The sequence below is a fragment of the Castor canadensis genome, chromosome 16, assembly GCF_047511655.1.
Source record: "Castor canadensis chromosome 16, mCasCan1.hap1v2, whole genome shotgun sequence".
Classification (NCBI taxonomy): domain Eukaryota; kingdom Metazoa; phylum Chordata; class Mammalia; order Rodentia; family Castoridae; genus Castor; species Castor canadensis.
Window position 1 is genome coordinate 45,369,672 of NC_133401.1, and position 19,472 is coordinate 45,389,143.

The 19,472-nt window shown below is 36.6% G+C and overlaps 1 protein-coding gene and 1 non-coding gene across 3 annotated transcripts; one reads left to right on the plus strand and one right to left on the minus strand.

The window, feature by feature from the left end:
• Positions 1–807: 807 nt before the first annotated feature.
• Positions 808–939, minus strand: LOC141418357 (small nucleolar RNA SNORA51). The gene has a single exon (XR_012443013.1). It is a non-coding gene; the product is annotated as a small nucleolar RNA SNORA51 (small nucleolar RNA).
• A 596-nt stretch (positions 940–1,535) lies between these two features.
• On the plus strand, positions 1,536–17,849 carry Myot (myotilin). Of its 2 annotated transcripts, none has more exons than XM_020166031.2 (10): positions 1,536–1,693; positions 4,237–4,797; positions 8,720–8,894; positions 10,078–10,176; positions 12,368–12,417; positions 13,297–13,429; positions 14,411–14,618; positions 16,211–16,376; positions 16,914–17,047; positions 17,224–17,849. In XM_020166031.2, exons 2-10 carry the CDS (start codon positions 4,448–4,450, stop codon positions 17,394–17,396), a joined length of 1,488 nt encoding a protein of 495 aa, XP_020021620.1. In that variant the 5' UTR covers positions 1,536–1,693; positions 4,237–4,447; the 3' UTR covers positions 17,397–17,849. The 2 variants fall into 2 exon arrangements, with proteins under 2 accessions (XP_020021620.1, XP_020021621.1); XM_020166032.2 differs by having other exon boundaries at positions 12,371–12,417.
• Positions 17,850–19,472: the final 1,623 nt, after the last annotated feature.

Below are 19,472 nucleotides of genomic sequence, written 5' to 3' on the forward strand. Positions count from 1 at the left end.
ACCAAGTGTTGGTCACATATCCCACATTTCAAATGCTTAAAATAGTGTCTTATAGTAATTGCCGTAGGTGTTGGCGATTATTATTTTTATGTCTTACATTTTTAAAGTCTCTCTAAATTGGTTTTGTCTCTATTCATGGAATTTGAAATATTAGTGAACAGATGTGGGAAAATATTTGGGGAGATTCCTGAAATAAGACTTTTTAGACAACCATCTACTCATCAAATCTAGCATGGTTTTCCGACTGAGTAACGGCCATGGGCTCAAGCAGCAATTACCAAATTTTCTCTGAATACCAAAATGTGTACATCACATTTTCGGTTGTGAAGAATGTTTTTTTTTTTGAGACAGGGTCTCACTGTGTTGCCCAGGTTGGCCTCAAACTCCTGGGCTCAGATCCTCCCGCATCAACTTTACCATAGGCGCATACCACCGGGCCCAGCTGTTAGGAAGAATTTTACTTGGCTCATACATGTTCAGATATCTACTTGTGGGACTCTCATGTATCTAGTAATTAAAATGAGACTGGAGTACCTGTGAGGGAGGGGATTGAGGCCATTACATTCTATTTGGTTGACCTGATCCTTATGCCACCTATTTCATTCCTTCACTTTTGTTGATCTGAAGATTTCTTCTTCTGTAGTTATTTAACTTCCTGTTCAAAAAATGGAAACTTAATACCACAATGGTCTCCATGTTAAAACCAGAAAGGAAAGTATAATTGTTGGGAGTAAAGGTAGAGAAAGAAAGATCATTGAGAGCCCTGGTTGTATAGATTGCTTACTTTTTTCTTTTTCTTTTTCTCCCCCATGTTTTCCCACTCATAATACAGACCAGGCACAGGGCCTGGGCTGAGGTGTATATGGGATAAGTTTACTTTCCCTCCTCTTTCTCTACAATCAGTGTAAGAACACCACCTGTGGGAAGCACCAGGAGGGCTGGCTGTTTCTTACATGTTTCTAAACTCTTCTAGAATAAAAGTACTAGATCAAAGGCACCTATACCATACAGATTCAGAAAACCTGCTAAAGAAACCAAATTATGTTTTTCCACCTGCCTACCTTCCCTGTGACAAGTCACCAAGACCCTGTTTTCCTGCCTTTGCCTAGACACCTCCTCTTAGAACAAACTGCTTGAATCAGTCTCCACCCCCACTCTTATTAGGCAAGTGGAAGAAGTAAAAAAAGCTTTCCGTTTGGAACCCGCCCACCACAGGTCTTCTCACTGGAGGAGTCTTACTAGATAGAAAAACTCCTCTGGGACTATTTCCTTTTAGTCCTTGTCTCTTCAGCCGGAAGGATTCCAAGTTCCCATCACAATAAAGAAACCCAATTTGCTTTATACTTTTTCCCACTTCCCAATTTTCTGTTCTTCTTTCATATGAGCTTGTTAAACTCACAGTCGAAATTCATATCTAAATAAAGAGGCCTGAAAGAGAAGCTCATGTAATCCTACTCCTTAAATATCACAGAGACATCTGAGATATTGTTTAGATTGTGGACTCTTACTTTGACATGCCAGCATAGGTAGATGGACAGGCAAGCACATCAGATGTCACTGTTTGGCAGCTGATAAAAGTCAGTGGTGCTATAATACTAAGCAGAAAGCCACCAGATTACTGTGAGGGAAGGAGATGCCTCTTCCTCCCCTTCAGTAGTGGGTTGAGCCCAGCTGGCACCCTCTGGAGCTAAGGGTAAGTCCCTTCTTTATTCCTGCTATGGTTTGGGGTTTTGTTTTTGTTTTTTGTCCAAATCAGAGAGGTGTGTACAAAGGTGACCTTCAGGTAAAGTTTGACAGTCACAATATTATAATGGAGTTATACAAAGTTGTAAAGAGAAAGTGACCTGCTCATTTCAGTAAAACTGGCAGGCATTACACAAAGGACAGAGGGAAAAAAATTATTTCTATGGCATCATTTTTCCTCAAAAAGGGATATTTGACCTGACTGTAAGTGTGGTGTTGTCTTATGGTCTCAAAATGTCCTCTATTTGTCTTTTCTGCAAGTTTGTGCTATATTAAATATTTTTAAATACTTTAAGTGATATTTTTAATATAGGATACTGGATAGTATTTTATGTATAAAATTCTTGAAATTCACTTAACATTATTTGGAATAAAACAATACTGTCCTGCATGAATTTTGGAATAGAAACTACAAACACGAAAGAAGGTCTTTTGGGATTGCCTCTGTGAGCATCTGTATAAAATTTTATTGAGACATGAATAAAATGAAACTTGTAGAAGAGCAAATTTTCAAATGAGCTTTTAAAAGTATCAGAGGCTGATACCAAAATGTACAAGACAGTTGATCATCTGAAAATATATGAAAAAAAAAAACAGGAAACTATGGAAAATATCTACCGGGTATTTCTGAAACAGTTTATTCCTTGCTATTTGAAATGAATCTCAGCAATTTGTCTGCCAGAAAGGAAATTAGGAACCAAACTCTAGATTCAGTTCTGCAATGGAATAAAATAAACCCGTAACTACAAAATTGCTTGCCTTGAAGTAGAAGTCTTTATTTGAGGAGCTCTAACTAAGACCCTCCTTCTATTTTTTCCTCCCAAAAAATTTAAAAGCCTAATATAGTTCATTTCTATAACATACTCTGGTTGAATGCATTTGTGTTTATAAACTTAAAATTAGGGAATATATAACTTTAAAGTGCTTTTTTTCAATAGGACCTTTCTCTTGGCTAGTCTTTTAAGAAAGAACTTTTGTTCTTTCCCAAAATTGCTAATTTTAAATCGAAGCTACATGCACAATCTTAGGACGAAATTGTTTGGTCTGGAAAAAATTCATTAACAGTATTTTCCTCTAGATGATAGTAACTCCAATAACTATGACTTCGTTTCAATGATGATGAACAATTTGGTTAATTTTTCAGTTAAGTTTGATTTATCATTACATCAGTGTTGGTTTATGTGATGTGAAGCAGACTAAATATATTTTGAGTTAAGTTACCTGATATTTTGAATACACTATGATTGGCATTTAAATAATTTACAGGGCTGGTCTTTATGTATAATATCTATTTATAATCTTGCTTAGATTTGCCACACTAGTGGAAAAGCCAGCAGCAGATATAATCCTTCAAGGTTAATTTTAACAGCAAATGCAAAGGGAAAAATGGGGATCTGCTATAGGAAGGCAGGAGGTCCACCACAGAGCTGAGAAATGATATCTATCTTTCCTTAGTACAGACTAGCTCCACAGGTACCTTCTTGACATCTATACTGCCTATTTACTATTTTAAAAGAAAAAGTAAGAGGCGCTAAAATACTTTCAAAATTAGCCTAAAATCCATATTTAAATAGTAGAGACACTAAAAAGTAAAACTAATTAAGAGAACATCAAGACCAATAACTAGAAAGTATAATCTAAAAATAACAGAAAAGAATTAGGCATGGCTGTGGAATGCAGTCTGTACCGTGTGTTATACACACAGACAAGTACACCCAATCACTCCTTAATTATCATCCAGTTCAGTACTATGGTCAATTGAGAATCAAGTGGAGAAAAAGAGGCAGTGACTTGTAAGATTTTTAAAAATCCATTGAAAGTTGGCAACCATGAATTGTGTGTGTATGTTCAGACTATTCTGTGGAAATGAAAAGGGGACAAGTATACTGGGTCCCCAGGCTTACCAAGATGCTGCTCACCGGAGACTTGATATTCTCCTGATGGATATGAATTAGCTGGTGTATCAGAAGGCCTATTAATCTATTTTAATGACTAATGGGAAGAATTCAGTGAACAGAGGTTGACGTTATATATTGAGCTGCTATTAATTCTAAATCATTAAATGTCTTTGGTTAAGGAATCTGAGTGTCTTGGCAAAAGCTAATCATGAGACAAAAAAATCACACTGAGCATCATCAAAGAATTTATTTTCTTTTTTTTTTTCAGTTTTTTTTCATTTTTCTTTTATTATTCATATGTGCATACAAGGAAAGAATTTATTTTCAAAAAGGACCCTTGGAAAACTCAATTTTGTGCTCCTCTATCTTGAAGAAAGCCCCTACATATGCTTTCACCCAGGGTTAAGAAAATAACAATGAATTATTTTTACTTATTCTTCAGAAGAAAGTCACTTGTGCAAAGATGGAGATAAAGGATGGGAGGTCTAAAAGTCAGGGAAGTTCCATTTTAAGATGACCTTAAAGCACAGAAGTTTTTCTTCAAAAACATGTCAAATAAACTATCTGGCTTAAACAATGTTTTCTCTTTTTGAAGGAACAATATTCTTCAAGAGAAGCCAACTCCACCAAAGCCAGGAGCAGAGAATTCTCAAGATCTCAGCGAGGAGGGGCAGAGCAAGATTACCTCTGATTTCTTACAACCATCTGTAATTCCAGACTCTCGACCCCCCATTCAGGACCCTACCCTTCCAGAAACAGATCATCGTAGTAACAATTCACCTTCCTCTTCCACACACCAGCTCAGCATGTTTAATTACGAACGTCCAAAACACTTCATCCAATCCCAAAACCCATGTGGCTCCAGACTGCAGCCTCCTGGACCAGATGCTTCCAGCTTCTCTAGTCAGACCAAACAGTCTTCCCTTGTCATCCAGCCCCGCCGTTGCACAGAGCAAAAATTTTCTGCATCTTCAACAGTGACCTCTCACATCACCATGTCCTCCTCTGCTTACCCAGCTTCCCAGCCTGCTGGCTCCAACCCAGCGCAAAGGGTTACAGCCCCCTACAATCAGTCCCCAGCCAGCTTCCTCAGCTCTATATTACCATCCCAGCCTGATTACAATGGCAGTAAAATCCCTTCCACCGTGGACTCCAAGTAAGTGAGTTTTTACATACTGCATGAACAGCAAGCTTGTATCCATGGAGTTTTGGGGTATGCTGCATCCATGCCTTAATATGTAAAACGGCAATGTGACCTTATAGTCTCATTCTAAAATCCCCCTAGAACACATTGAGCCAGGGCAGTGGCAATAAGAGGTCATTTGACTCATTCCCCAGTATCCAGACTGAACTGAACTCAAATTACCTATTACCCCATAAAATGACTTACCTATTATTTTCCATTTTCAAAAAAAAAAAAAAGATTTCTAATGTATTCAAGACCAGTGAACTTTCCAGGTCTTATCTAAGTTCCTTTTGTTGTAAATTTAGTTCCTCTGGTCTGAGCTCAGCTGAGATGAACACCTGTCTGCTCTTCCTCAGATAGGGTTTCCTCTCACATAAGCAAAGGCTATTAAGTTCCTTGTCAGTCTTTTCTTCCTATCCATTTTCCCTTTTAATCTTGAATATCCACTTAGCTAAAAGAATTTGACATTAACAATTTTTAATCTAGGACTGAGAAGTCACATGTATGACTATTCCTTACTGTGATCAGATGAAAGGCTTGAATAGATGAAGGTTATGACCTTAAGATTTCCTTTGGTAATTGAAACCGTAACTTTTTCAAATTTGTCTCGTGAGCTAAATCCAGAGAATACCCGCTGCCTTATGCAAGCTTGTATCCTTTCCATAGCCCAGAGTCTATCCTAGGAGAACTTGACATGCAGAAGGACACAGTGGATGTGCTTTTTTTAAAACATGAACTGAATACTTTGTGCTTATGCAAACTTAGGGCTATCAGTTTTCCTATTTCTTGGCTGGTGAGAATATCAGAGAATTAAATCAGAGGCATCTCAGAAATTACCTGGTGGAATGTGTCTTGTTGCAGGACTATTGACAAGCTCTTGCTAATTTCTCTCAGTCTTTTCTCAAGGCTAATTTTTTCTTGTGATTCTATTATTGGTGACAACTCTGGAATCCCAGTTGAGCAGACTACAGCAATTCAACTTGCAAAGAAATCTTCCCCTATTTTTAAAAATAAAAATCAGATAACCCAAAAATATGTTAGAGTTAGATAGATATTAGATTGAACCATTTGAAATGGTTGGTTGCCAACAGTTTTTGATCTGAAAAATGGCATTCTCATAGTCTTGACCTAATATTTTTAAAGGATGACTTTGAGAATTATTCTCTCTCTCTCTCCTCTCCCAAACTCCCACCAGAGATCTCTCTTGTTTACATTTACTTAGATGATCATTTTCCATCTAGCTTTCTATTATTTCCAAATATCTTATGAGTATTTTTAAATATCAAATAACTTTTTCTGACTATAATATTTTTCTTAGTAAAGTCTTTCAAACCTATTCCAATCCTGCTCAAAAAAGGCTATCAAACAATTATTCACAGAGCCTCAACCATGTACCTCACTCTGTAGAGACCTAAGAACAGAGAAGGAAAGGCAAAAATAGAGAATAAGAAAGAAATCCTGGGAGGTCCCCAAACCAGACATCAAAGACCCAGCTTTAGCTGTTCCAATTTCAGTGACCGCATATAACTCTTTTAATCTCCCCATAGCTACTTGATACCCATTCTGTATCCAGCTGTACAGGGTGGAAAGCTCTGACCCTTTGAACATTTGTGCACACTCCCTCATTGTTATGGTGGGCCCAAGTTGACCCTGTCTTCTAAAATAGTCTCTTCGATTCTGACCTAGAGAAGTTCAAAAACTTTATTTAACTCTTCATTGGTAGGAAGCCCTTAGGCAAATGTTTATTCAGTTTATTCAGCCCCACAATAGAAATTGAGAACTCTTTAAATCTAATTATTCCTCCCCAAAATCTTGCTATGTGACGTTGAGCAAATGCCTTACCTGCTGGGTGGTTCCATTTTTTTGATCTGAACCAAAATTCATGATTGAGATAATCAATGGTAGAAAAGAAAGACCTTGAAAGCAGTGTATAAGATTAGTTTATAGATCAGAGCAAGATCAAGTCCTAATACTTATGCCATTTAAGTAGAAAAATCATGGAAGTATCCTCTGAATAAAGTGACTGAGTTTACATATATATCAGTGATTCTCAGGTTTAGTTTTGATAATCCTTCAGGATTTCTAAGAGCACGAAATTCTGAAAACAGAACTGTCTAATTCTAATTCACTTAAACATGTGTGACTTTTATATAAGTTACAATTAAAAATTATAATAGGGCATTATTGTTTCAAACTCTGGAGGAATATGAAACTTCTAGAACCAAAAGAATTTTGCCACTTTGGCCCAGGAATTCAATCTTAGGGGTGGGGAAGGCTTACTATTTAAACATTTGGCTTGGCTATTTACTTTACTGAACAAATCTGACTTTAGTTAAGGATGCATATAGACAATTGTGAAAATCTGGAGATGTAAAATGTAAGGAGGAAACATAAATACCACCAACTTTCAATATAGTATGTCCTGAGTGCAATGGAAAACACTCATTCACTCAATTGAGAGCATCTCCTAAACTCATGCTGTTATGTTAGTAGGTATAAAACAGTACAATGATAATAAGATACTTTTTCCCTTCAGTATGTTTATAATCTAGATTGGGATTGCAAATCAAGTCCCCAAAGCCAGCAAAAGCAAAAACTCTGGCTCCACTTGGAGGTGCTGCCTTTCCACTCAGCTCATGATCTTTGAGAATAGTTGGACAGGAACATCATGTCATAGAACAGTCCACAGATGTCTCCTTGGAATAACTAGGGAACAGTTACTATGATCGTAGGAAAATACTCGTTAGTGCAGTGGCCAGTTTCCCCATATTAAATAGATTGACATAAACTAACCCTTGTGGGACTCTAAGTGAACAAACCAGGTAAAAACTCTACAAAACACTAAGAAAATTTTGAGCAACCCAGTGTATCTAAAAATAAAGGATTCCATAAATACTTGCTCTGCTCTCCACCAATGTCAACAGGGAAACATTTGGAGAGCTGAGGCCTTAGAAGAAAATTTAGGAGTAGAACTTGAAATAAAGACCTAAACTCATCAGATGTTTTCATTTTTTTTTAACTAGTCCCTCTTTTTTTTTTTAGTTACATTTTTTTCCATCTTTCTCTAATTATCCCTTTCTTTCTCTAAAGTCACTTCAACAATGTTGATGAACGAAATGACCATTGCTTTAGAGGTTATTTGGTGCAATACTTGGATTTTCTAGAATATAAAAGTAATAGGAGCTGGAAATTAATCAGAGAAGTATAGACTGTAAACTGTAGATTTCACTCGAAGCAACAGAATAGTCACTAAACACCAATGGTGTGCAGGTAAATGTCTAACAATCAATTTTAGAGGAAAGACCCATGATTTATGGTGTTTACCAACTTCCCAGTATAAATACTTCTGCCACAATCAATTTCAAAATATAATATGAGATCACAGGTAGCTGGGAAGAGATGCTAAAAATCAGCTCTCTCAAGCCCCTATAAGCCAGCCACAGCACACTACTGCTTAATATCCACCCATCAATCAAACTTAAGAAATTTACTTGTAAGATTGGAAGAACTCATAAGCTGCTATTAGCCAGACTTTCTCTCATCTTCTTTAGGGAAGCTCTTCAAGGAAGAACATCCTCCTTATGTCTAAATTCTTCTTTTTATCACTTAATTTTTATTTGCTAAGGGGAAAATAAGGCAGTAACTATTCTTATAAAATCCTTCTTAATTATTAATCAGGGAAATTGGTGTTATTTTTGTTGTTTGGTGGTACAGGGGTTTGAACTAAAGGCTTCGTGCTTGCTAGACAGGTGCTCTACCTCTTGAACCACTTTTCCAGTCTGCAATTTGTGTTTTTAACAACATGAGTAGTTCAAAGTGGATCTAAAGGTGACTTATAACATGAAGTCAATGCTATTTTTTAAAATTCTTTAAATCTTTTTCTTTTTTAAAGCTATCAACAGGCCTCAGTTGGCCAACCTGCAAATGCTATGCCATCCCAAACTGCAAATGCTAAGCCCACACCAAGGACTCCTGACCATGAGATACAAGGGTCAAAAGAAGCTTTGATTCAAGATTTGGAGAGAAAGCTGAAATCCAAGGATAGCCTTCTTCATAATGGAAATCAAGTGAGCAAGACTTCTATTTTATACAAAAGGCCAACTAAACTATAAAAATCTAATTTCAATAAGAAAATCTAGTTTCAATAGCTTAGTGGTAGAGCACTTGCCCAGCAAGCACAAGGCCCTGGGTTTGATTCCCAGCACCACAAGAAAGGACAAAAAAAACCTTATTTCTGTCTCCTGGATCCATATCCATATAAATGGCAAGGAATAGGATTACCTAAAAAGAAGAAGTCTTTCTGTGCTAGTCTGTGTTACTATGTGTGAAATGGTCTATTGTCTTTTAGTTAATAAAAGAATGAAGCTAATGAAAAATAAGTCTAAGTGATTTAATAAAAATTGCACTTCCTCTCATAAACATTGCCCTTCATAAAATATCAAATGGCCAAATAACCAATGGGAAATCGGTTATGTCAACTCGGCTTTATTGTGTACCTCCATGTATAATTTTGCTGGGTAAATAAGCATAGCTATAATTATTATGTGGTTTTTACTATGCTCATTATATTAGTCACTTGTCTTTGAAACAATACCATCTGCCTTTAATCCAAATGTATCTAGAATATCAGGTCACTGATCTCAACCAAATATTTATATTCATTTAATAAAAGTTATTTCTAAATGTGATAACATGCAGTACTACACTCAAGAATGGAGAATATCAGAATATCCAGAACAAGGAGGAAAAATTTCCCCTTACTTGGAGACCCTTTTTTAACGGCAACTATACTTGTCTTTCTTAGGAGCAAAGAAGAAATCCCAAGGGAGTCTTTGCTATAGATGAGAGGAGTGGTACAAATGAGGAAAGGGTGTAGGAGGGTGAATGTGATGGAAATATTATGTATCATGTATTAAAATGAAAAAATAAGACCTGTTGAAACTATTCCAGGAATGGGGGGAGGGGGATAAAGGAGAATGGCGGAGGGGGTGAATTCAGTTATGATGTATTGTAAGAACTTTGGTAAATGTCACAATTTACCCTCAGTAAAACAGTAATATAACAAAAAAGTTTTTAGTTTGAAAAAAGTTAAAAAAGGAAAACACTTTGAATGGAAGAAATAGCAACTATAATTGAGTAGATCGAACTCCATTTTGATGTTCTTACTGACAGTGGTGGTTTTAGGGTGTATCTGTTCAAAAGCCTTCTCTGTAAGTCTCATCGCTATCTTCCTTTGACTCTTCCTCAAAGCGGCTAACGTACGAGGAGAAGATGGCCCGCAGATTGCTAGGACCACAGAATGCAGCTGCTGTGTTTCACGCTCAGAATGATGAGCAAGACTCGCCACAGGTAAATTCAAAATCTCTGTCTCCCTGGAGCACCCACCTTTTCCTAGACTTGCCTCAGACTCCTGGGCTCAAGAGAGTCCTCTTATCCTTTGCAATTTGTAAATGTCTGCTTTTCTACACATTTACAACTAGCATTAAAAATAGAAGTTGATCCTCTCCATTCTCCTTTAGATACATCAATGCCATGATGGGTGATGGGTGGTTGATGTGTATGTGTAAAACTTTACACCATTTTCTGGTAGTGCTAATGCCTAGATATGAACTGTCACAAAGTCCAAACACTGGAAGGACATAGCATTACTTTTTATTTGGACATTTAGGGGTAAGGTCTAGGACTCTTTTCCTTATCTACTGGACAGAGAACTTGAGTAATTTATCTTTTTTGGGAGGGGTTAAGACTGGGGTTTGAACTCATAGCTTCACACTCACAAAGCAATGCCCTGTTACTTGAACTACACCTCTAGTCTATTTTGCTACAATATTTTTGGAGATGGTGGGGTCTCACGAACTATTTGCCTGAGCTGGCTTTAAACCATGATCTTCCTAATCTTAACCTCCCACATAGCTAGGATTATAGGCATGAGTCTCTGGCACCTGGCTGAGTTGTGAAATTTTAGGAGGATGGAAGTTAAAACTGTAAGTCCATTAAAACCTTTTTCATAAGCTGTTAATCACTTCAATGTTTGAAAATATTCTTGTGGTACTAACGAAACATCCAATTCCTTTTGTCATGTTCCTGTATCTAAAAATGCTCCTTATTAAAAAACCAAACTCTTATGAGTAATGGCTCTAAGAATAATGAAAGCATCTTTTCCATGAAGGGATTAGGTTTATGGAGAGCATAAAGTGAATCTCTCTGAGGTTGTGCCTGGCCAACTTGTGATTTTAAATCATAGTTAAAATCATAGTGGTAGAGTGCCCACCTTGCAAATGTATGGCCCTGAGTTCAAATCCCAGTTCCACCAAAAGAGTCACTTAATCGGAAGAGAAATGTACAGTTGGAGAAACAGACCAAAAAAAAAAGAGCATTAGTGCTCTTTTTGTCTTCCATATATCTGTTATTTCCTCCCAAACAGTCTACAAGAAACTGCGGGCCACAGGGATGAAACTGGGGACTCCAGAATCCCACACTTCTAGGTACAGAACACTGAAAATAAGATTTTAGTATCTGTTAAACACAATAGAGCTAGAATTAGATATTGGAGATAGAACTTAAATTTCTTTTGGTTACTGAACAGCTCATGCATTCATTCAACAAATTTACGTGGATCACCTACTCTGTGTTGGGCTTTCGACTTGGTACAGGAAGTAACAGTAAAAGCAGAACACAAACCCATGTCTATAAGTAGAAATCACTCAAAACAGTGTTATGTTTCTGGCAGTTGATTTAATTCTCAAATACACATAATTATCTGGTACTCAAATGTAAATCAAAAAAGATGTTTGCTTAAAGTCAATATACCTTTCTTAAATAGGAAGAAATTAATGGTGTTTTTCAGAGCCTTGTCGTAGTTCTACCCATATCTCTGATAGTGTCCAACAGGATTTTGTGTCATGAGCTAAAAAGAGAAGTATTTTCCAGTCTCATATGTGTTTACTGCTGCTGGTGACACTTTTGAGCAGTAGGCATAATTCCCCTGATATCTGCTACCAACACAAGTGACTTCATGTCTATTCCTGTCTCACTAAAGGACAATATGTACATGTGCTCCCATTTCAAATGCACCAGAGAGACACATCATCCTTTGTCATAAAATAGTCATGGAAAAAAGGAACCACCATCAATTCCAAGTCTAGCTAATTTTCATAAATAATGCCTGTTGAATACCAGTAATTCTGGTGGTTTCTTGCTAGAGTTAGTACAATATCTTAAATGCTGAAATATATAAAACTAACCATGACTGTAAAATGCAGCCAAAATAAGGAACTGGTGGTGGCGGGGGTAAGGGTAGTGGGGGGGTGTTGGGGGGGTGTTGGGGGGGGTTGGGGGGGTGTTTCTCATTGATTGGTAGAGCACCCTGGGTTCAATTCCCAGCGTCACACAAAAACAAACAAGCAAACAAAACAAAATAAGTCAAAAAAACCAAAACCAGCCAAAGTAGAAATGTTCTTTTCAACCCCGACTTCTTAATTCTGATTCATTTTAAGGTAACAATTTCATGTTAACATTCTCACTTTGGTTCCATTTCAAGCAGCACAACTCAGAACATGCTCGGCTGCAAGTTCCTACATCACAAGTAAGGTAATTTTTAAAAATTTTTAAATAATATGTCTTTCCCTATGGAAAATATCATATTTTATAGTCCTGAAGCTTACTATATACCTCTTTAAAAACACAGTGTGAATTTTCTAATGTCACAGACAAGGATCAAATTTTTTATGTTAATTATCTGAAGTATCTCAGAAGAATTTTTTTAAGACTTTATTTTCAGATAATTGCAGTTTAGGAAATAAGGTAGAGAAATCCTGTGTACTCTTCACCCAGTTTTCCCCACTGTTAACATTTGCCAAAGCTATAGTAAAATATTCTTGGTGCTCCTCACCTGTCAAACAAAAGATTTGTGATTTTGGAATGAATTCCGTGAACTCTCATGGACTTTTTTGGAGAAAATTTATAAAGCCAGAATCGACAAGACAAGAGATGGGCCAAGATTCCTTATTTGACACATAGTGCATGGGCATTTCAGCAGAGGTACCCTTATTTTTTCAGAGAAAGTTTTTTTTTTAAAAATATTTAAGTCTAATAAACCAGGACCATGTTTCCGTGTTAAATAACTTTCTCATGACAAGGGAAACCAATTCTAATTATAAAATATTTGCAAGTGACAAGAATAATCTCTGGGGTACTCAAAGGTCAGTTCTTCATCGATTCAAAGTACTGTGAAAACAAAAGGGACAACGATGTATAATTTGTATCAGATGTTCCCAAATTACTAGCATTTTTAATAGCCATCAAGTTTGCAACAGCTAAAAATATCCTTAAGGTCTATCTGCAGTGCTTTTACACCATCAGCTCACATCATAGACTCTGGGCTTTTAGATTTCAGTGGCCAAACTATATTTGTGTGAAAGAAAAAGCAATGATAACAGTTACAAGTAACTATTTTTAAAATTTTTGCAGAAGTCGATCATCCTCAAGAGGAGATGTGAATGATCAAGATGCAATCCAAGAGAAATTTTACCCACCACGGTTCATTCAAGTGCCAGAAAACATGTCAATTGAAGAAGGAAGATTCTGCAGAATGGATTTCAAAGTAAGAGAAGAGTTGAAAATACTGGGGAAGGGGGAAACTAACAATGTAATACTAAGTTTTGGAAAATATTTTCTTTCCATTTCATAGCCTGCTACACCACTTAAAAAGTACAATGGATGAGAACACAAATTCTGGAGCTGAACTGATCTGGTTTTGAATCTTGGCTCTGCATCTTTCCAGTGGTGTAAACTTAGACAAGGCATTTAACTTCTCTGGGGTCTTGCCTCCTTATCCATAAATTGGGAATAACAAATGTACCTATCTCATAAAGTTAAGAGGATGAACTAAGAACATAGGTGTACCTTATACCTAATAAATATACCAGTGCAGGTCTCTTAATATTAGGCTGTCTAACATATATGCATCCTTCTCCACCAAGAAATTGGAACCACCCAGCTTTCTCTGCCTGGAAGAACTCCTCAGGCTAGAACAACTCTTCAGAACAGACTGAATTTTTATTATCCTCATTTTGGAAAACTTTTTTCTTATAAGATGTCTTTCCAGAGTTATATAAAAACATTTAATGGACTGCCATTTATATACCAAACTAGAGTTCAAGAATGCTCTGCTTTCAACAGCTATTCATTAGACAAGCAAGGTTCAGATACGTGCCTCTGGCACTCCATTTGCTGCCATACTTATTCATAAAAGCCCTATGACTTACATATTCTTTGTGGAGACCAACATAACATGCTTTAATGCTCTAAATATGGTACATAAGAGAGATCTTAAAGAACCCGAGGCTGTACATGAACGAGTTAGGTGTGGTTTGAGATAATCTAAAAGTGATATGTTAATTTCAAGAGTTTTAGTTCCACTGTTTGTTTTTTAAAAATTATTAATACCTTTCTGAGCTCCTGCTTTGCATTTTCAATCACAAATGCAGATATCAAATTTGTTAAAATTCATAAATGAACAAATGGATCCCACCTATGCTATGCTTCAAAATCCTGGCATTTCCTGTGTTTTGTTTGTTCCTAGGTGAGTGGACTGCCGGCTCCTGATGTGTCATGGTACCTAAATGGAAGACCAGTTCAATCAGATGAATTGCACAAAATGATCGTGTCTGAGAAGGGTTTTCACTCTCTCATCTTTGAAGTGGTCAGAGCTTCAGATGCAGGGGCATATGCCTGTGTTGCCAAGAACAGAGCAGGAGAAGCCACCTTCACCGTGCAGCTGGATGTCCTTGGTAAGCCTCCAAGGAGAGCCTTAAAATACAACAGAATTAGAAAAGAAAAAGTCTTGTAAGGTATTTTAAGTGAAAATATTAAGAAAAGGCCAGCGGACTACATATTTATGGTTATATCTACAACCTAGTGAATGCCAACGACAACCAAAGACACTTGAGGGAACATCAGTGAACCTAACATGACAAATCTGCCACCAGAGCTTTTCTAGAAAGGAAATAAAGAAATTGCAGACAGAAAAAGAAAGATAATATTATATGCATTTCTAGCTATAATGATGCAAAGTAAAAAATTTTAATCTAATCATTTCTCTGGTCTACAGTCTAAAATGACCAACCTGACTTGTGTTTTTACAGACTTATCATAAGCTGTCAAGTTTTAAATGCATAGTTTAAAACTGAAGAGTGGATGTCAACTTTTAGCCTTATACTATGTTCTCTGCTAGGAAACTCATCTCTCATTATAATAAAACATGCTGACTTGTTTTAGAAATCAGGTATGACAAAATTCATGCCTCAGATTTGGTTTTGATAAGATTTCTTATAAAACTGGTGCTCAGTTTTTAAATTTTACAATCAAGCACTTTAAATATACTACATTTGTAGTGGTTTAAGCCATGATATCATTGTATGAGATGAATTTTGCCATACTTCACTGTTTATTATATAAACACCTTGATCAGGTTAAAGGACAGGCAATTTCAGTGAGTTTGTGTTCTACTTAGATCAATGAAAAAATGTTCTGTTATTTATTGAGGAGCCTCAATCAAAGATGACAACTAGGAATAAAACACACATACACATACACACACACACTTCAAGTGACTAAGCTTTGGGCAAATCCTATTTGGGCAAAATAGCTTGGAATACTACAATATTTGAGCTCAAAGACACCTTGGCTGGTAATTGTCCAATTTCTTCATTTCACCGTCAGAAAAGCCTGAGTTACAGTATTGTACCATCTTTTCCTCTTCTCTTTCCTTTAGGTAACCGAAGTAAAGCAATAGTAACTGCTGATATTTGTCTATTATTTTTCAGTTTACAAAGTATCTTTTATTAATTATCTTAATTGTGTGTTAGGCACAGCAGTCACTACTGCTTTTTTTTTTTTTAACAATAGATAAAACTGAGGCTAAGAGAAACTAGATAAAATGTTTCCAATGTTACATCACTTTTGAGGCCAATAGATATTTTTGGAGTTTGTTTGTTTGTTGTGCTGGAGATAAAATCCACAGCCTTGTAGAAGCTAGGCAAATGCTCTGCCACTGAGCCACACCTCCCCCAACTCAGGATTTGAATCCAAGTTGTGTGGTACTCCTTTCACCATTCATGCTGCCTCCCTGTGGATGAAATGACCTAAACCCTTTGAATGAAGCATAATTATAATTTAAATGAATCATTACATATAGTTTAAGAATTATGAACATCATAAAATGGTGATGTAGTTTATAATATTTTGCCTAAAACTCAAGAAAGTTTCCAACCTCGTCATTGCTTTTTAAAACTTCATTGTTAACATACAAGTTCCATAATATTCTGGTTTGACTTAATATAATTTTTATAATATTACAAATGCTTTTTTTATTAATATGTAGCAAAAGAACACAAAAGAGCACCAATGTTTATCTTCAAACCACAGAGCAAAAAAGTTTTTGAGGGAGAGTCCGTGAAACTGGAATGTCAGATCTCAGCCATCCCTCCACCAAAGCTTTTCTGGAAAAGGAATAATGAAATGGTACAATTCAACACTGACCGAATAAGGTAGGATATTTCTAGACTTTACTTCTAGCTTACTTGAATGAGTCCAGTTATATGTTAACATATATTACAAATGGTGTGCAATTATAAGCTCAATGTCTAATTTTTAAAATACACATAGAAATATAATCAAAGTTCATTAAGTCAGATTCTGCTAATTATAAACTTAAGGCATAAAGAAAGAGTCTAGGGTTTATCTTTTTCATTAACAGTAAGGATAAATGACAAAAACAAAATTAGGGGGGATAGTGTGTGTGTGTGTGTGTGTGTGTGTATGTGTGTTTGTGTATGTGTGTGTGTGTGGTGCTAGGTATAGACTGTAGGATCTTATGAGTGTAGGCAAGTGCTCTACCACTAACTATACCTCTACCCCAAGTTGGAATGTTTAATTCAAGAAAACCAATAGGTATTTGGCAATAACTAGACACAGCCTTGGAATTTTCAACTGCTTTTTCTCCTTAGTCTGAATCTGTAGTCAGAGGCATCGTGTAAACTTTCACAAGACATTAATTCCTATACTTTCATTTTTCTTCTCTTCAGCTTGTATCACGATAACACTGGAAGAGTCACATTACTGATAAAAGATGTAAACAAGAAAGATGCCGGGTGGTATACAGTGTCTGCAGTTAATGAGGCAGGAGTGACCACATGTAACACAAGATTGGATGTCACAGGTATGTCACTCTAGCAATCCAACTTAACCTGGGAGATTTAATAAGAAATGCAAATTCAGTATAGTGTAAAGCCTGAGTGATTTTCTCCATAATTGATTTTTTTTTCTTTCCCTGTCTGATAATGACAGTTATCTGAATCCAGTTTTCTGAATTAACTTTTATTGGCTCTCTTTTAGCCCGTCCAAACCAGACTGTCCCAGCTCCTAAGCAGCTGCGAGTTCGACCAACTTTCAGCAAATATTTAGCGCTTAATGGGAGAGGTTTGGATGTGAAACAAGCCTTTAACCCAGAAGGAGAATTTCAGCGCCTGGCAGCTCAATCTGGACTCTACGAAAGTGAAGAACTTTAATAACTCGAACCACATTGGAAAAACACAACTACACTATTAGCGATATATTTGACGATGTTTTTGAAATAAATCTATAGCTGTATTAACAGATTATGGCTTTAATTAGATAATATAACTAATATACATTTATAATATTACTTATCCTCTGACTCTTACACATTCTATTTCCTTGATTTGTGAAGCCCACAGTAAACTGGGTGTATGGATTTGTATTGTAGAAGACTATCTTAAAATGTGGGATCTTGACATTTAAATGACACACATTTAACAATGACAGGTTATGAATTAATAACATTTTAAACACATCTAATGCTTGCCGTAAGATTTACTGGTACTGCTTAATACATGTGGCTTTCCCTGTGTTCTCTTGTAGGAATACTAACATGGTATAGATTTCTGAGTGCTCCATAGTTTTATGTCAAAAGAGAATAAAATTCAAACAGTTAAAACAGACTGTCTGCTCTTCACAAAAGTCTAGATATTTATAGTTAAAACTCTGGTTTTATGTAGTAAGCAACACTCAGCAAAACTGATGAATAATCAGTTCCAAAAGGGCAACAATACTGTGTCCTGGAGCAGTGGGAAGCTATAGCTCCTCAGTTCCTCCTGAAACTGACATTCCATGGTTTATACTTCAAGGGCAACCACAGGAACTTTTGACACAGTCTCTCCTGAATTTGTGATTTTGTGCTAGACAAATAGGTCTCTAATTCTTCAAGATCTTTGAGTCCATTGAGTTCAATGGCATAAGAACACTCTATAAAGGTCATCTTTTAATTCTTATATTCAATGTAGAGTTGAATACCTATATTTGAATGCTTTTCCTCCCACAATTTTAAGTTCAAATAACCTGTTAAAGTATACAGTATAATTTTGTGAGTTTTTGAGAGTCCCAAAACAGGACTCTCAAAAAATAAAAGTACAAATCCTTTTATTAAGTTGTAAGATAGGACAGCAGCCTTTTCTTTGACATAGGCCACTAGTGCACAACCGTGGGCCTCTCCTGTTTCTTTTATCAAAGATAGTGTTAGACCCTGGCTACTGTGTGGCCTAGTTTTGCTTTTTATCAACACTTAAAACAGCATTTGTCAACTTCACTCTCCACTTCTTTCAGGGAAAGGACAAAAGTGGCTTTATCCTTTACTTTCAAAACAACTTAGTGGTTTTCTTTTCAGACTACCCTAAGGTCTTTGGGCAAAATTCTATTTTATTTTCCTTTTCAATACCATAAGCATCCATCTTGTCTTATATCCTGGTGGCTTTTGGCTGCCTTAATTTATAGCCAAATTTGGTCTTTTCTAGAGTTTGTGTACAAACTGTCTCATCTTTGCAAAGCTTCCGGGGGCCTCGGTTCCCCAGGACCACTGCCTTGACCCATTCTTCTACATAATCACTGCAGGGTTTTGTTTTTGTTTTTATCCAATGTTTGGAGTTGGAGGAAGAGAAGTGGAAACTATTTCTAGAAACAACACTTGGCTCTTTACAACCAGTGTCTGCAAGTAGCAGGAGTAGTGAAGGGTCATGGCAAGGCACATGGGCTTTGCCTCCCGCAGGCTTTGCCTCAATTTTAGGTCAATTATTTAATCTCTTGGTCCCTCAGTTTCTTCAAGTCCTAAATGACGACAAAAATATCTATGTTTCAGGGAGATGGGTATGGAGACTAAACAAGGCAATAAATGTTGAAGGTATTCAAGAGAGAAAAGCCCATTATTATTAATTGCTAAGATTTTTTTCAAGCCCAAAGCCAGAAACCAGAGGGAGTTCCCTTTCTAGGGAGCTCTTTATGCATTCTCTAGCATCCATTTTGTTAGGCTGCACTGAGGGGCACCAGGGAAAACCCTGCCTGACATGCAGATTGAGTCCTGGCTAACTGTTGAGTGTGCTTAGGCCCCTCCAACAGCCCTTTCAACATCCTTTTCTCCTCTGGGGACAAGCACTCTTCTGCTGTCACCCTCTTTTCTTTCTTTCTTTCTTTTCTTTTTTTTTGGTGGTATGGAGTTTGATCTCAGGGCCTACACCTTGAGCCATTCCACTAGCCCTTTTTTGTGATTTTTTTTTTCGAGATGGGATCTCACG